The 15,694-nt window shown below is 44.8% G+C and overlaps 1 protein-coding gene across 2 annotated transcripts in view; it reads left to right on the forward strand.

Annotated features, from left to right (window-relative positions):
* Nucleotides 1-1,010: 1,010 nt before the first annotated feature.
* LOC117963917 (cytoplasmic dynein 1 heavy chain 1) overlaps nucleotides 1,011-15,694 on the forward strand; it is a 40,466-nt gene continuing 25,782 nt past the window's right edge. The window contains exons 1-26 of one of the 2 annotated variants that reach the window (XM_058988141.1): nucleotides 1,011-1,420; nucleotides 3,183-3,270; nucleotides 3,383-3,556; nucleotides 3,865-4,120; nucleotides 4,961-5,147; nucleotides 5,512-5,783; nucleotides 6,047-6,274; nucleotides 6,553-7,629; nucleotides 7,815-7,994; nucleotides 8,363-8,512; nucleotides 8,742-8,888; nucleotides 9,462-9,602; nucleotides 9,782-9,958; nucleotides 10,235-10,345; nucleotides 10,447-10,566; nucleotides 10,823-11,062; nucleotides 11,213-11,368; nucleotides 11,460-11,573; nucleotides 11,822-11,932; nucleotides 12,346-12,555; nucleotides 13,030-13,176; nucleotides 13,419-13,585; nucleotides 13,766-13,939; nucleotides 14,453-14,618; nucleotides 14,926-15,114; nucleotides 15,246-15,446. In XM_058988141.1, the coding sequence (XP_058844124.1) occupies nucleotides 1,162-1,420; nucleotides 3,183-3,270; nucleotides 3,383-3,556; nucleotides 3,865-4,120; nucleotides 4,961-5,147; nucleotides 5,512-5,783; nucleotides 6,047-6,274; nucleotides 6,553-7,629; nucleotides 7,815-7,994; nucleotides 8,363-8,512; nucleotides 8,742-8,888; nucleotides 9,462-9,602; nucleotides 9,782-9,958; nucleotides 10,235-10,345; nucleotides 10,447-10,566; nucleotides 10,823-11,062; nucleotides 11,213-11,368; nucleotides 11,460-11,573; nucleotides 11,822-11,932; nucleotides 12,346-12,555; nucleotides 13,030-13,176; nucleotides 13,419-13,585; nucleotides 13,766-13,939; nucleotides 14,453-14,618; nucleotides 14,926-15,114; nucleotides 15,246-15,446 (5,442 nt within the window). In that variant the 5' untranslated portion in view covers nucleotides 1,011-1,161. The remainder of the gene's footprint in view (nucleotides 1,421-3,182; nucleotides 3,271-3,382; nucleotides 3,557-3,864; nucleotides 4,121-4,960; nucleotides 5,148-5,511; nucleotides 5,784-6,046; nucleotides 6,275-6,552; nucleotides 7,630-7,814; nucleotides 7,995-8,362; nucleotides 8,513-8,741; nucleotides 8,889-9,461; nucleotides 9,603-9,781; nucleotides 9,959-10,234; nucleotides 10,346-10,446; nucleotides 10,567-10,822; nucleotides 11,063-11,212; nucleotides 11,369-11,459; nucleotides 11,574-11,821; nucleotides 11,933-12,345; nucleotides 12,556-13,029; nucleotides 13,177-13,418; nucleotides 13,586-13,765; nucleotides 13,940-14,452; nucleotides 14,619-14,925; nucleotides 15,115-15,245; nucleotides 15,447-15,694) is intronic. The other variant, XM_058988140.1, reaches the window with a different exon arrangement.

The raw sequence follows: 15,694 nt of genomic DNA on the forward strand, positions 1-15,694 counted from the left end.
CTGTAGTTAAATTATTTTGTTATGGTCTGTTGTGTAGACTTTATTTTCTTTATGGACAGACCAAATGAAAGACAACCTCCTAACACTGAATAAGCAGATTCATATCGCCATCTAGTGTTGTAAATGCACAACACACCAACGTGTGGAGGGTAAGAAATGATTACGGGACATTACTGGGAATACCCCGCTGACTCAATGCTGCGGATAAAGTCTCTGACGACTATCTTTTAAAACTGCTAGTTTTAGTGATTATATTAAGCGGTTTTCACTGTAGTAGTAACCGCTATACTGAAGCGTGTAGCCGGTCCTTGTTCGAATGTGGCGCAATTCGGTGGCTGCATTACAAAGTGCTGGCTGAGTTTGCTGAACACGGAACGCAGTGCAAACAAGAAAACACATTCGAGTTAAGAAGCGATACCACAAATACACAAGTATACTGAGACAGCTAGCACTAATCCCGGACTGCCTGGTGTTCCAAATAAGAGAGTTAATGGAACGTACTTGCTTAAGCAGTATATTTAGCATACCTCCTTGGTATGTTCGTAACGCAGTATGACAAAGCAACAGAAGAATACGTTATGATTGTGCTTAGTTGCTATTAATAAATGCATATTAATGCAGTTGGATATTTCTTTATTCGAAGGCCCATGCCGGTGTTTTGTTGTACGTGTATATGTCGGTGTTCCACCTCTGAAATAAAAACGCCCGGTCACTCAATCCTGCTGTTGCAAAGCCCATCTCCGAACTGAGCCAACTCCAATTGCATTATGTAATGGTTTGCAGAAATGGACGACTTGTAGTTATGATAGAGCAGATCCATTTAGGGGTTGTAGTCTGAATTGGGTTTATCCAGAACACGAAAGATATTTTCTAATTCATAAATACAAGTCGAAACGTTTGTATGCCGGATAAAGTCAGCATTTAAAAAAAAACCTTTGGTTTATTCTTGTTAAAAAAAAAAATCAATTTTATTTCCAAATCCCAGAATGCCTGGCCCGTGATGTCATCCGCCGCAGAGCAGTCACCTGACCTCATCTTGAGGAGCGCTTCATTGCGGATTCGGGAGGAGCCGCAGACAGGAGCTTTGGATACAGACCCAAGAGTTTCGCTGAGTAACTGTGGAAGCCCTGCGTTTCTCTGTCTTTGGAGACTGCTTAGGAAATGTCTGACACCGGAGGAGGCGGTGGGGACGACGGCTCCGCCGCCATGGAGGTGTCTGCCGCGGTGCAGAACGTCGCGGATGCCTCGGTGCTGCAGAAACACATCCGCAAGCTGGTGCCGCTGCTGCTAGAAGATGGCGGCGAGGCCCCGGCCTCCCTCGAAACCGCCCTGGAGGAAAAGAGCACTGTGGAGCAGATGAGGAAATTCCTCTCCGACCCGCAGATCCACACCGTCCTGGTGGAGAGGAGTTCGCTCAAAGGTTTGTTACTATTAACTTAAAAAAAAAAAAAAACAGGGTACATTTTTAGTAGCCGGTATTAATTTAAGTATAACGTTTTCAGGATACGTTCCCTAGTTCCCTGCCCCCAATCCCAACAATAAACCGCACTGTGCCGTCTGTAAGATGACAGTATCACGGAGTAGGGTGTGGACGAGGCATCCAAGAGAGACAGCCCCAGACGTTATATAACAGTGCACCAGGGAGACACGTTTTAAAGCGTTATATTGAAGTAAAGAGAGAAGTTTAATTGTGTGGATGTGCATGTGACAGTGTCGTAGTTGCCAGTTTTCCAAGAAAGAGCCAGGAGCCGATTCAGCAGGCGGTCCCTCTTTGTGGTGGAGCCGAAAATATAAATATGGTGGGTGAAAGATGCAGTTAGAAGTGCAGCAGTAGATTCCTTAGCACATTCCTTGTGTATTAAGTCAAGCTTGATAAAAATGAGTATTTATGGCTATTGCAGTTGAATCCAATAATGATTCTTTATGAGGTGAAAGAACGAATTACGCCATCCCCACAATAAATATATTAAGCAACACACTTGCCAGCCCGATACAGTGCTGCAGAGACTGCTTTATATTCTTACCTCTTTTTATTTTAAAATTGTAATTCTTTTTAACATTAATTCAAATAAAACCGCACTTTTAAACTGTCAACAATCTCTGATCATAACTAAAAGTCATCAATTTCTGCAAACTATTACATAATGCAATTGTCTTGGCTCAGTTCGGAGCTGCCGCAAGGGCACGATTGAGCACCAGGGCGTTTTTATTTCAGAGATGAGCACCCGCATTCACACGCACAACAGCTTCAAAACAAGGATTGTCATCCCATGCAATCCACTGTAGAACTCTCTTTGCTTTCTGTGGCAAGTTTCAAGAGCTGTATTAAAAAAGCAAAGATGATGGGACTTCAAGTAGCACAGCAAACATACTGTCTCTCAAAGTAGCCTGATTGTGGTTCTGTGCTGCACTGCAGATCTGACAGGGCAGGGAGATGCCGATCTGCAGTAGTTGCTGTTTTACAGAAAGGGGCACCACCCAGTTTTTGACTTTTTGCCTGGGTGGTCCACCTATTGGTTCAGTGTTGTAATTACTGTGAATAAGCTCTGATTGCCAGTGCTGCTCAGTAGTGTTGTGGACCTGGCCCTTTCCTTTTGACCCTGGGAGTCAAACTTGAGTCCTTGAGGGCCGCAGGGTCTTCTGGTTTTCATTCCAACTTAAGCTCTCAATTAACATAATTGATCTAATTATTTGTTGAATTTGACATATTTAATATTTTTCAAGGTCTTTTACAGTTGATGGTTTTAAAAATCCACTTGATTCAAGTTACACTACCTATGAAACACTTTGAGGCCTGAAGAGAAGTGTTAAATGTGTCCAGTTAATCAAATAATTAGACCAATTAAGTAATTGAGAGCTCGGGTGGAAAGAAAGCCAGATGACACGGCGGCACTCCAGGAGCTGAGTTTGACACCCCTGTTCTTGAAAAAGCTGTTCCCATGTTGGTGAGGCTGCATAGCAACATGTTAAATGGTAAATGTTTAACAAGCAACAACAAACAGAAAGCAAGCCAAAGCAGAAATACTGTCATGTATCACAATTAACCAGTGGGGTGGCTGAAGTATAAACGCCAGATGTCTAATTGTTTCAAAATGTACCAGAAATCTTGAAGGTGTTTTATGAACAAAGTGGTGTGTCAGTGTACCGGTGTGCAAGGATTGATGCATTCTGTTTTATTGCAGAGGATGTTGGAGATGAAGGAGAAGAGGAGAAAGAGTGCATCTCCTACAACATCAGCATTGACATCCATTATGGACTCAAGTCCAACAGGTGCAGTAAGCCAGCATTGCAGTACTGCAGGGTGATTTCATGTAATGGGTGTGCAAGTTATTAAAGTATTTTTGGCTGATTGTCCCTGACTTGGTTCCTGTTTTGTCTGCAGTCTGGCCTTCATCAAGAGGACTGGTGTCATCGACGCAGACAAGCCCATTTCATGCCAGCTGAGGGTTCTGACCCTGAGTGAGGATTCCCCTTACGAGACCTTGCACTCCTTCATCAGCAATGCAGTGGCACCGTTCTTCAAGTCCTACATCAAGGAGTCCGGCAAAGCTGACCGGTAATGCTTCCAGGGACTTAATAATGCCCATGTAAATACAATAGAATACAATACACCTTCCTGTAGCAGCTTTCATCACAAGGATACCAAAGTGCTTAAAAAAAAAAAAAAAAAAAAAAAAATGTTACAGAACAGACATGAGACAAAATATTTAATATAGAAAAACCAAGATAAAAAGCTAGTTTGTAAAAAAAAAACAAAAAAAAAAAACAAATGCAATTAAATTGTAATAAATAAATTGTTTACCTCCTGATTTTTCAAAAATGCACAGTTTATTTCATGCTTCTCTTTTTCCTCTCTTCTTCCAGGGACGGTGATAAGATGGCACCCTCTGTGGAGAAAAAGATAGCGGAGCTGGAAATGGGGCTGTTGCATCTGCAGCAGAACATCGAGATCCCCGAGATCAGCCTGCTGATCCACCCCATCATCACCAACGTCGCCAAGCAGTGCTACGAGCGCGGGGACAAGCCCAAGGTGACGGACTTCGCCGACAAAGTGGAAGACCCGACTTTCCTGAACCAGCTGCAGTCTGGAGTGAACCGCTGGATCAGAGAGATTCAGAAGGTGAGGCCTGGAGCACGCCATGGTGTTCTCTAACATTTTAATGAATCTTTTAAATTGAAGACTAAACTTGACAGGGTTTTGAGATCAGTCAGCTACTAGGACCTGGACCAGCATGGATGGAGATTCTTTTTTGTTCTTATTAGTCATTAAAAGAAGACTGTGTCCCATGGTGGCTTATAGTGCCACCTGCTGGTGAAATAGTGCTTCCCAACCTTTTTCAATGTAGGGATTTTTCCCACGGACTTCTGAGGATGCACTTTGATGGCTTGAAAGTACAAATCAGCGTTTAACAGGAAACCTGAATGATGAACAATGCTGCGATGTCACATAGTTTGTATACTGATTTAACACAAATAATAAAAATAATTTGAGTCTGAAATGGGGTTTGCAGAATTTAAACAAGAAAGCTTTATTTATTTTGACACATTACTTTGAGTTGAACTATTTTATGTTAACTTTTATGTCTGATTTTCTTGATGCAATGTTGTTCCGTTGGGTCAGAAGTAAGAATGTGTTCCAGCATGTGAAGAAAAAAAACATCATACTTTTTAAAATCAATATATGGCTTTTCAAAATACTGCAAATAAATCCATGCATGCATGGATGTAATGTCAGGGAACCACTGCCCTACTGGATTCAAAGGTGAAACTTTAGACAGCTACACTGTTTTATCAGCTGTGGCATTACCTCCAGTGACCTGTCTAGTGCTGTAGCCTTGAATTACATTTTGGATGCTTTTCAATTTCTTCTTTTTAAAAAAAAATATTTGAACAGGGCAAGGATAAATCAAAACACATATTTTGTATTTTATTTATTTATTTTCCTTCTTTTTACCCACAGGTAACCAAACTTGACCGAGACCCTGCGTCTGGCACTGCTCTGCAGGAGATCAGTTTCTGGCTGAATCTGGAGCGAGCTCTGAACCAGATTCAGGAGAAGAGAGAGAGCCCAGAGGTGCTGCTCACTCTCGACATCCTGAAACATGGAAAACGCTTCCACGCCACGGTCAGCTTCGACACAGACACTGGTGCGTTCCATACCAATCTTAGGGTTCCGGAGCGCGGGTAAACTGACCTGCTGTTCATCTACTATGTGTCTGTTTGTCTGACAGCTGTTAATGTCCTTGCTTATAAGGAAGGCTAATGAATCTGAAACGAGACAGAACTGACTCCCCCACTGAAAGTACAGGACACACTCCTAGCCTTCTGTAGATATTTCAGATTGCATGTAGCTATAATCTGATAAACTCACGATTTTATACAAATGTTGTTAACCTTTTAGGTACTGTGCGATTATTACCTAAATATGAGAACCATGTGCAGGTATTGGTTTTAATAATACATGATTGCCTTTTTTTCCAGCATCTTTTAATAACACTTTTACCTCTCCAGGTCTGAAACAGGCTGTGGAAACTGTCAATGACTACAACCCCTTGATGAAAGACTTCCCCCTCAACGACCTCCTGTCTGCCACCGAACTGGACAAAATCAGGCAGGCGTTGGTCGCCATTTTCACGCATCTGCGCAAGATCCGAAACACCAAGTACCCGATCCAGCGAGCCCTCCGGCTTGTGGAGGCTATCTCCAGGGACCTGAGCTCCCAGCTGCTCAAGGTCCTGGGCACGAGAAAGCTGATGCACGTCGCCTATGAGGAGTTTGAGAAGGCAAGATTACCTGTGCTTTTCAATTATCCATTCGTTCAGTTATCTACATGTGCGGCATTCCTACAATCTGTGATGGCAGTTCAGTTTGCAAAACTTTCCTCACATTTTCACCATTTGCTTTTATATGTCAGCGTCGCACCCTTTTTTATTTAAGACTAGTTGTTAAAACAGTGGAAACAATGAATGTAGTTGCTATGTTAAAGTGAGCGTGCCAGCCTTGCCCACTCTGTTGATCAAGCCCTTCTCTCTGAATTGCTTGGCAGGTGATGGTGGCATGCTTCGAGGTTTTCCAGACCTGGGATGATGAGTATGAGAAGCTGCAGGTGCTGCTTCGAGACATTGTGAAGAGGAAGAGGGAGGAGAATCTCAAGATGGTGTGGCGCATTAACCCAGCGCACCGCAAGCTCCAGGCGCGTCTGGATCACATGCGGAGGTTCAGGAGGCAGCACGAGCAGCTGAGAGCCGTCATTGTGAGGGTCCTGAGACCCCAGGTAGGGCTCCTGGCATTGTGTTAAACACCTGACCTTTAAACATAGAACATTTACTTGTCATTGTCCCTAGGTATTCATTTTTTATCCCTTACCTGTTCCTGTTGCCAGACAATGCAGGGAGTTTAACAACACACACCTGAGCTTGTTACCCACACACTGTGACTAATCAAGCTTGTAGTGAAACCGGGAATGGGTGAAACTGCTATACAGTCTTATTTCAATCCCGGCAATGCAGGATTGTTTAGCATACAGTTTATAAAAGTCTGCTTTGGTTCTAGGTATCGGCGGTCCCCCAGCTGTCGCAAGGCGAGGCTGTGGAGCCACCAGACCTGAAAGTCGCTGAAGTCCTGTTCGATGCCGCCGACGCCAATGCCATTGAGGAAGTGAACCTGGCCTACGAGAACGTGAAAGAGGTGGACGGTCTGGATGTTTCCAAAGAGGGGATGGAGGCCTGGGAGGCGGCGATGAAGCGGTACGACGAGCGCATCGACCGGGTCGAGACCCGCATCACCGCGCGCCTGCGCGACCAGCTTGGGACGGCCAAGAACGCAAACGAGATGTTCCGCATCTTCTCCCGCTTCAACGCCCTGTTCGTGCGGCCGCACATCCGCGGGGCCATCCGTGAGTACCAGACCCAGCTGATCCAGCGTGTGAAGGACGACATCGAGTCCCTGCACGACAAGTTCAAGGTGCAGTACCCCCAGAGCCAGTCCTGCAAGATGAGCCACGTGCGCGACCTGCCCCCCGTCTCCGGCTCCATCATCTGGGCCAAGCAGATCGACCGGCAGCTCACGGCCTACATGAAGCGCGTGGAGGACGTCCTGGGCAAGGGCTGGGAGAACCACGTGGAGGGGCTGAAGCTGAAGCAGGATGGAGACAGCTTCCGCATGAAGCTAAACACCCAGGAGATCTTCGACGACTGGGCCCGGAAGGTCCAGCAGCGCAACCTAGGCGTGTCCGGCCGCATCTTCACCATCGAGAGCACCCGGGTGCGGGGCCGCAGCGGGAACGTCCTGAAGCTGAAGGTCAACTTCCTCCCGGAGATCATCACCCTCTCCAAGGAGGTCCGCAACCTCAAGTGGCTGGGGTTCCGCGTCCCCCTGGCCATCGTCAACAAGGCCCACCAAGCCAACCAGCTGTACCCCTTCGCCATCTCCCTGATCGAGAGCGTGCGCACATACGAGCGCACCTGCGAGAAGGTGGAGGAGAGGATCTCCATCTCCCTCCTGGTGGCCGGACTGAAGAAGGAAGTGCAGGCCCTCATTGCGGAAGGCATCGCGCTGGTCTGGGAGTCCTACAAGCTCGATCCTTATGTGCAGCGCCTGGCTGAAACGGTCTTCAACTTCCAGGAGAAGGTTTGTCATAATGAGCTGTCTTTCTCAGATTTAATGCTGTTTGAAGATTCAGCTCTAGCTGAAATTTTTTTTTAACATCCAATAGGTCCGTTTCCTTTTACTTAACACATGTTGAAATGAGGTTGTCTTTTACAGCATTGCTCTGTGAACGGCGGGTTTGAATCTGATCAATCCTTGCTTTTCAGGTGGATGATCTTCTCATTATTGAAGAAAAGATTGACCTTGAAGTCCGCTCTTTGGAGACCTGCATGTACGACCACAAGACTTTCACCGAGATCCTAAACAGGGTTCAGAAAGCTGTAGACGACCTGAATCTCCATTCTTACTCCAACCTGCCCATCTGGGTAAACAAGCTTGACATGGAGGTAAGCTGTTTTGTCTGTTACTCCCAAAGGCGTTAATTAAATTTGACATTGTCAGAACTGCTGAAATGTATTATCATACAGCACATGCTTTGAAAAATCTTCAGCCTTCCGGATAGTGTCTTTTGAAGGATGTTTGTAAATTGGGGTTAGAAAACAAAATGCTTGTTGCAGGAAGAATGGGGACTTTCCTGATAAGTGTGCCTCAGTTTGAAAAGGAGTCCTTTGTAGATGTGGTACAGGGCAGGTGTTTGCATGTTCTGCTCAGTCGAATGCACCTGTGTAGCTTCTGGAGTCACTGAAGTCATGTGCAAGTATGCACATGCTTGCTGATCAGTTTGAGATAAGTTTGCATGCTGTTGTCTTTGCAGATTGAGAGGATCCTGGGAGTTCGTCTGCAGGCTGGACTGAGGGCCTGGACACAGGTTTTGTTGGGACAAATGGAGGACAAAGCAGATGTGGATATGGACACAGATACTCCACAAGTCAGTCACAAACCTGGCGGGGAACCGAAAATCAAGGTACGAGCACAGTGTTTCTGCAAACTGCGTTTTACTGTTGAATATTCTCCATGAATTGTCCCTGTTGATAAATGTTAGATTATGAAACGGTTTGAACAGTTGAGATCTCTTACGTTACCCCTGGTTAAGGAGCGGTTACTTGCTGTGTGTCGTTTTTTTGTTTGTTCTATGTGTCTTTTTTTTATAGTCTTGTCACAACTGATTTATTTTGTGACTGGTCTCTTTTTAGAATGTCGTTCATGAGTTAAGAATTACAAACCAAGTGATCTACCTGAACCCCCCCATTGAAGACTGCAGGTACAAGCTGTACCAGGAAATGTTTGCGTGGAAGATGGTCGTCCTGTCTCTGCCCAGGATTCAGAGTCAAAGATACCAGGTTGGATATTTTCTTTATATATATTAAGTTTCTTTTAATATTTCCAAACACTATATGCATGCAGATAGCAGGACTAAAAACACAATGAGTAATATATTTGGTTAAATTCTTTGTTAATGATGAATGCATTTGGATCCTTTTTTGCAGTAATAATAAATGATGCTGTTCTCATTAGTTGCACGGCAGTACCGCATTGAGCAAGCTGTGCGCAGTGCCACAGTGTAATGGGGTTAGGAGTGGAGTTTAAAGCCTGTGCTGCTCTGTCAGGTTGTGTATTGGGGTTAGCAGTAGTGTTTGAAACCTGTGCTGCTCTGTCAGGTTGTGTATTGGGGTTAGCAGTAGTGTTTGAAACCTGTGCTGCTCTGTCAGGTTGGATATTGGGGTTAGCAGTAGTGTTTGAAACCTGTGCTGCTCTGTCAGGTTGTGTATTGGGGTTAGCAGTAGTGTTTGAAACCTGTGCTGCTCTGTCAGGTTGTGTAATGGGGTTAGCAGTAGTGTTTGAAACCTGTGCTGCTCTGTCAGGTTGGGTATTGGGGTTAGCAGTAGTGTTTGAAACCTGTGCTGCTCTGTCAGGTTGGCGTACACTATGAGCTGTCCGAGGAGGAGAAGTTCTATCGGAACGCACTGACCAGGATGCCAGACGGGCCAGCAGCACTGGAAGAGGCATATTCAGCTGTCAAGGAGAACGTCCGTGAGGTGGAGCAGTATGTCAAGGTATCAACTTTTCAACTCTACTGTTCATTTAATCACTGAATGCAACTGAAGATATATCTTCCTGTGCCCTCGCCACACTAGCTGCAGTGCATCATTAACCATTAGTTCTCTTTGTACAATCTTATTTGATTGGTAAATAAATAGGTTCATTGTTCTCTTCCCCACCCTAATTTTTCCAGGTTTGGCTGCAGTACCAGTGTCTGTGGGACATGCAGGCTGAAAACATTTACAACAAACTGGGAGAGGATTTGAACAAGTGGCAGGCACTGCTGGTCCAGATCAGGAAAGCCAGAGGAACCTTCGATAATGCCGAAACCAGGAAGGAGTTTGGGCCTGTCATCATTGATTATGGCAAGGTAATTGAAAAAAGCAGAAGATAATTGTGCAGGACTGGAGTATAGCTTGCCTTGTCTCTCTGCCTTGTGTTTCTGTTCAGCTGTGTTAAGACTTTGCTTTTGTTGAATTATAAAAGTGTAAACGTTTACTGATGCAGTAATTGGTGTAAACTGTTACTTTGACTGCTGTTGTCTTGTTGGTTCTGTATTATATTGTACTTGCATGTAGGGTTAGGACTCAAACAAGTGTAAATGAACTTTTTAACATTTCTTTTTTTTCTCCCTTTTAAAACAAAGGTCCAGTCCAAGGTGAACCTGAAGTATGATTCTTGGCACAAAGAGGTTCTCAGTAAATTTGGACAGATGCTTGGGCAGAACATGCAGGATTTCCACTCTCAGATCTCCAAGGTAAGCCTGATAGAGGTCTAACTGTGTGTGTCATGAAGTCGTTGAAATGGGAGTGTCCGCAGCGAGCCTGTGTTGACCTTGCGGTTTGCTTGATTCCACAGTCCCGGGTGGAGCTGGAGCAGCACTCTGTGGACACTGCGAGCACCTCGGACGCTGTGACCTTCATCACATTCGTACAGTCCCTGAAACGCAAGATCAAGAACTTCGAGAAGCAAGTGGATGTAAGGCAGAGTCCCATGCATCATAAACCGCTTTAATCTGCCTGTTGGAAAAATATGAATATAACACATTTTTTAAAAATTTGATTTAAACTTGGGCGGCTGCAACATTAGTCTCTATTTAAAATTGAGGTACCAGAATAATAATTCTTGACTTGCACTGAAATCGACCAACTAGGTAGAATTTACTTGCGCATGTGTTTTGTCGTGATGGGTCAGTTGAATTCCTTCTTTTCTTGCAATCGCTCTTTGTTTGTAGCTGTACCGCAATGGGCAGCGTCTGCTTGAGAAGCAGCGGTTCCAGTTCCCACCTTCCTGGCTGTACATTGATAATATTGACGGCGAATGGGGCGCCTTCAGTGACATCATGCGCAGGAAGGACACGGCCATCCAGGAGCAGGTGGCTAACCTCCAGATGAAAATCGTGCAGGAGGACCGGGCTGTGGAAAGCCGTACCACTGATCTCTTAACAGACTGGGAGAAGACCAAGCCTGTTGCAGTATGTAGTGGCGTTTGCATTCAGTTTTACTCTAAAGTGTTGCCTTTTTAAAATGACTTCTGGGAGTGTCTGCAGCGGAATGGTCTTGGGTTGTGCAGTTTTAATTTTGTTGTTTCCACCCTGATGGCAGTTTTGTATCCCTGTCTGCAGGGAAGCCTTCGCCCAGAAGAGGCCCTTCAAGCCCTTACCATCTACGAGGGCAAGTTCGGCAGACTGAAGGACGACCGTGAGAAGTGTGCCAAAGCAAAGGAAGCCCTGGAACTGACGGACACTGGGCTGTTGAGTGGCAGTGAGGAACGAGTGCAGGTGTGGACCTGAAGCACCGTCAAAATAAAACTCTCCATTTACCATCCGGGATGAAATCGGCATCATTTTTTTTCTTTTTTTAAATTCCTAGGTTGCTTTGGAGGAGCTGCAAGACCTAAAAGGAGTTTGGTCTGAGCTTTCCAAGGTGTGGGAGCAGATGGACCAGATGAAAGAACAGTCCTGGGTTTCTGTGCAGCCCCGCAAGGTAAGAGTAATCTTAGTTTGAGAGTTGCTGTTCAAACAGGTGTGTCAGTAACAGAGGGACACATGTATAGACTTACAGGCACCTTGTGTATCCCCACAATCTCATACACTTAAGCTCCATCACAATTGGGACAAGCAGTTTGCTACATAGACAAAATGTAAAGTGTGATGTGCACAAAACTGCCCAGGGTAATGAAACCAATACATTGATCTGTTGCTAATGCCGAAGGTTTCTCCTTGAATCCTTAGCTCCGCCAGAACTTGGATGGGCTGCTGAACCAGATCAAGAACTTCCCTGCTCGACTGCGTCAGTATGCCTCTTATGAATATGTGCAGAGGCTGCTGAAGGGCTACATGAAGGTGAGTCTGTGTGCTGTCTTGGAAACGTAGATCAAGACCCTAGAACACTAAGAGGCCAGGTCTTCTCTCAGAGACTCTATTGCCTGTGTATCTATTGAGGAGGTCTGCATATGCCTTTTAAAATAGGCTTAAATTACTTGGTTATACTTATATGACTGTCTAGGAAATTATTTATTTATTTATTTTGTTTCTCATTTACACATTACTGGCTGGTTTCACAGACCTAGATTAGCATTTATCTTGAACTACCTAATTCTGTTGGGTAAAGTAATCCAAGATTAGTACTAATCCGGGTAAGTGAAACCAGCTGTACTACTATAATCCTATTCTTTTAATAATACATACAATACACTTTTTGAAGTTTTAATGTTAAAAAGCCGTGCTAGTGTTTAATGGCGACGTCTCATTGGCAGATAAACATGCTGGTGATCGAGCTGAAATCGGAGGCTCTGAAGGACCGCCACTGGAAGCAGCTGATGAAGAGACTGCATGTGAACTGGGTGCTGTCTGAGCTCACTCTGGGACAGATCTGGGATGTGGACCTGCAGAGGAATGAGGCCATCGTCAAGGACGTGCTGCTGGTGGCCCAGGGAGAAATGGCTCTGGAGGAGTTCCTGAAACAGGTCCTTACCCTTCCCTCTGCAGCCTTGCATAGCCAGAAACAAGAGATTCACAGCGGAGCCTTTCACTCTCAGAGGACATTGCAGCAACCTTTCAAGTTACTAGAAGAGGAGAAAAAAAAAATAACAGCTAGCTTGATTTATTTTATTTATTTATTTAACTTTAACAGGTGTTTTTTCTCCCATTTAAAAACTTCACAAAGTAGTTTTGAAGATCAGCCCTATTGCATTTGGATTAAAAAATTGTGTTGGGAGCAAAAAAAAAAACTTTATGAAAAGTATGAGATTTTAAAGTATTCTTATTGAAGTATGTGTGCTCTATTTTGGGAAAATTCTATTTGCATGTAGTGTGTATGTCTTTAGAGAGCCTACCAGCTGATTTTATTTTTTTATTTATTATCCTTTTTCCCGTTCCGCTCAGCTAACGATGGTAAGCGCACACTGTACTTCTGACTAAGTGTTTTCGTGCATCAACAGATTCGGGAAGTCTGGAACAGCTATGAGCTTGACCTGATAAACTACCAGAACAAGTGCCGGCTGATCCGAGGATGGGACGACCTTTTCAACAGGGTCCGGGAGCACATCAACAGTGTTTCTGCCATGAAGCTGTCTCCTTACTACAAGGTGCGTCCTCCTTAATTAGGCATTGCCAAGGTTCATGTGTGTGTTTGTCCATCCCCCATCCCTTTTGCGTGCAAGTTACATGCTGGCAAATTTTATCTTTTTTAAACTGCTAATTTTCAAAAGACTAATTTTGTAGATCTTTTTAATTGGTAGTTCGAATAGAGGCTGCTTTTTTTTTTTTCTTGCAAGATGGTTGGTTCTTGTTTTTAGAGTGGTGTTTAGATGAATCTTCCCTCTTCCAGGTGTTTGAGGAGGATGCTCTGAGCTGGGAAGACAAGCTGAATCGTATCATGGCTCTCTTCGATGTCTGGATCGACGTGCAGCGACGCTGGGTTTACCTGGAGGGCATTTTCACCGGCAGCGCGGACATCAAACACCTGCTTCCAGTGGAAACGCAGAGATTCCAGAGGTGAACCTGAAGAGAATACATAGAGTAAAATGTGTGGGCTGCAAGGTTTGGTAGCATTTAGTACTTTACTAATGAAGGGGGCACACAAGCAATTTGATTTGATTCTCCTGCAGCTCAGGGGGTGGGGGGAGTAATACGTCTGTGCTTCACGTTCTCATTTCTTTTATTGTCGTTTCACAGCATCAGCACAGAGTTCCTGGCGCTCATGAAGAAAGTGTCCAAGTCTCCCCTCGTGATGGATGTCCTGAATATTCAGGGCGTGCAGCGATCCTTGGAGAGACTGGCGGATCTACTGGGAAAGATCCAGAAGGCACTGGGAGAGTATCTGGAGAGGGAGCGATCGTCCTTCCCACGGTACGGAGGCCAAGCCCTTTGGGATCCAGCGCTCCCTCGTTCTTTCGCAGATACGGTTAATTCACTGTTGGGCCATCTCGATAGCAGATTATGAGGGAGGACTATATATGAGATTTTATATTGATCTCTCCTGTAAGATTTGCCTGGGGTAATGGTGCATCTCAAATCACTCCATGGATTACCTTCATCATTTAAATATGTTGTTGCCCTCTGTATAAAGGTGTGCTGATTGATTTGTGGAGCAGATGTCCTGTTTGAAATCAAATTATATATATATTTTTTCCTTTTACATAGTTATATAAAATCCTGCAGTTTCACAGAACAGAGAATAGATTGCTTTATTTAATTTGTAGTAAAATATTTAATTTAATACAAATCTTGGTGACTTGTGTGTGTGTGTGTGTGTGTGTGTGTGTGTATATATATATTGGAGGTCCATCCTTTTGTCTGTAGGTTACACGTTTTTGGCAGCTGCTTTTCTGACCTGTGTAATTGTTCTGGTAAATGTTGTAGGTTCTACTTTGTTGGTGATGAAGACTTGCTGGAGATCATTGGTAACAGCAAGAACGTGGCCAAACTGCAGAAACACTTCAAGAAGATGTTTGCAGGCGTGTCCAGCATCATCCTGAACGAGGACAGCACTGTAGTGCTGGGGATCTCCTCCCGGGAAGGGGAAGAGGTAAGGGCCCTGGAGGAAGATGGAAGCCTTCCATGCGTCCGCCACTAACCTGCACTGCTTGAATCCACACAACTAGTGAAACAGTTTTATAGCTATTTAGTACCTGGAAGCTCAGCCATTATTGTCCCCTAGTGAAGCTATCTGTGGAGAACCATCAAAAAGGCTTCTATTAGCACAAGTGTGCAGGTCTGACCTGTAATGCACTGGTGCAAGACTCTAATTAGTTAAAATTAGAGGCATTCCGCTACATTTACAGTTTTGTTAAAGGCTTTAAGGATTTTTTTGTGTGTGTTTTTCCCCTCTTCAGATCCTATACAAGACTCCTGTATCAATCACAGAGCACCCGAAGATCAATGAGTGGCTGACTCTGGTGGAGAAGGAGATGAGGGTGACTCTCGCCAAACTCCTGGCCGAGTCCGTCACAGAGGTGGGAGTTTTCAACAAAGGGACCGCCATCGACCTCGCAGCCTACATCGACTGGATCGACAGATATCAGGTACGCACTCAAACTTCTACATTGTGTGTGTGTGTGTGTGTGTGTCCCTATGGGATCCTTGTGATGAAAGACGCTATAGAAATGTGAATTGTATAGTCTTCTTATTCCATGTCTTTATCTCTGTATTTCAGGCTCAGATTGTGGTCCTGTCGGCTCAGATTGCTTGGTCTGAGAATGTAGAGAATGCCCTGAACGTCACCGCCAGTGCCGGCGATGGGGACGAGGCTCCCGTGCAGGCTGTCCTGTGCAACGTGCAGGCCACTCTGAACGTGCTGGCAGACACTGTGCTCATGGAGCAGCCGCCCATCCGCAGGAGGAAACTGGAGCACCTGGTTAGTACTAACAGGGATGGAAACCGGACTCCTGGTGATTACCCATTCCAGATTTTACTATGAGCTTCATTAGCCACAGAGTGTATAGGTAACAAGCACAGGTGTCTTCTTAAACTTGCAGTAAAACCAGGAATGAATCAAACTGCTGTGCAGTGGAAGTCTTTTTCTAGCCCTGTGTAACAATGAATCGTGGTGCTTTCTTTGCATGCGATTACTTGTATTGTAACGGAGTGTGTATCACTTGTATA

This window comes from Acipenser ruthenus, chromosome 15, assembly GCF_902713425.1.
Source record: "Acipenser ruthenus chromosome 15, fAciRut3.2 maternal haplotype, whole genome shotgun sequence".
In the NCBI taxonomy this organism is placed as follows: Eukaryota; Metazoa; Chordata; class Actinopteri; order Acipenseriformes; family Acipenseridae; genus Acipenser; species Acipenser ruthenus.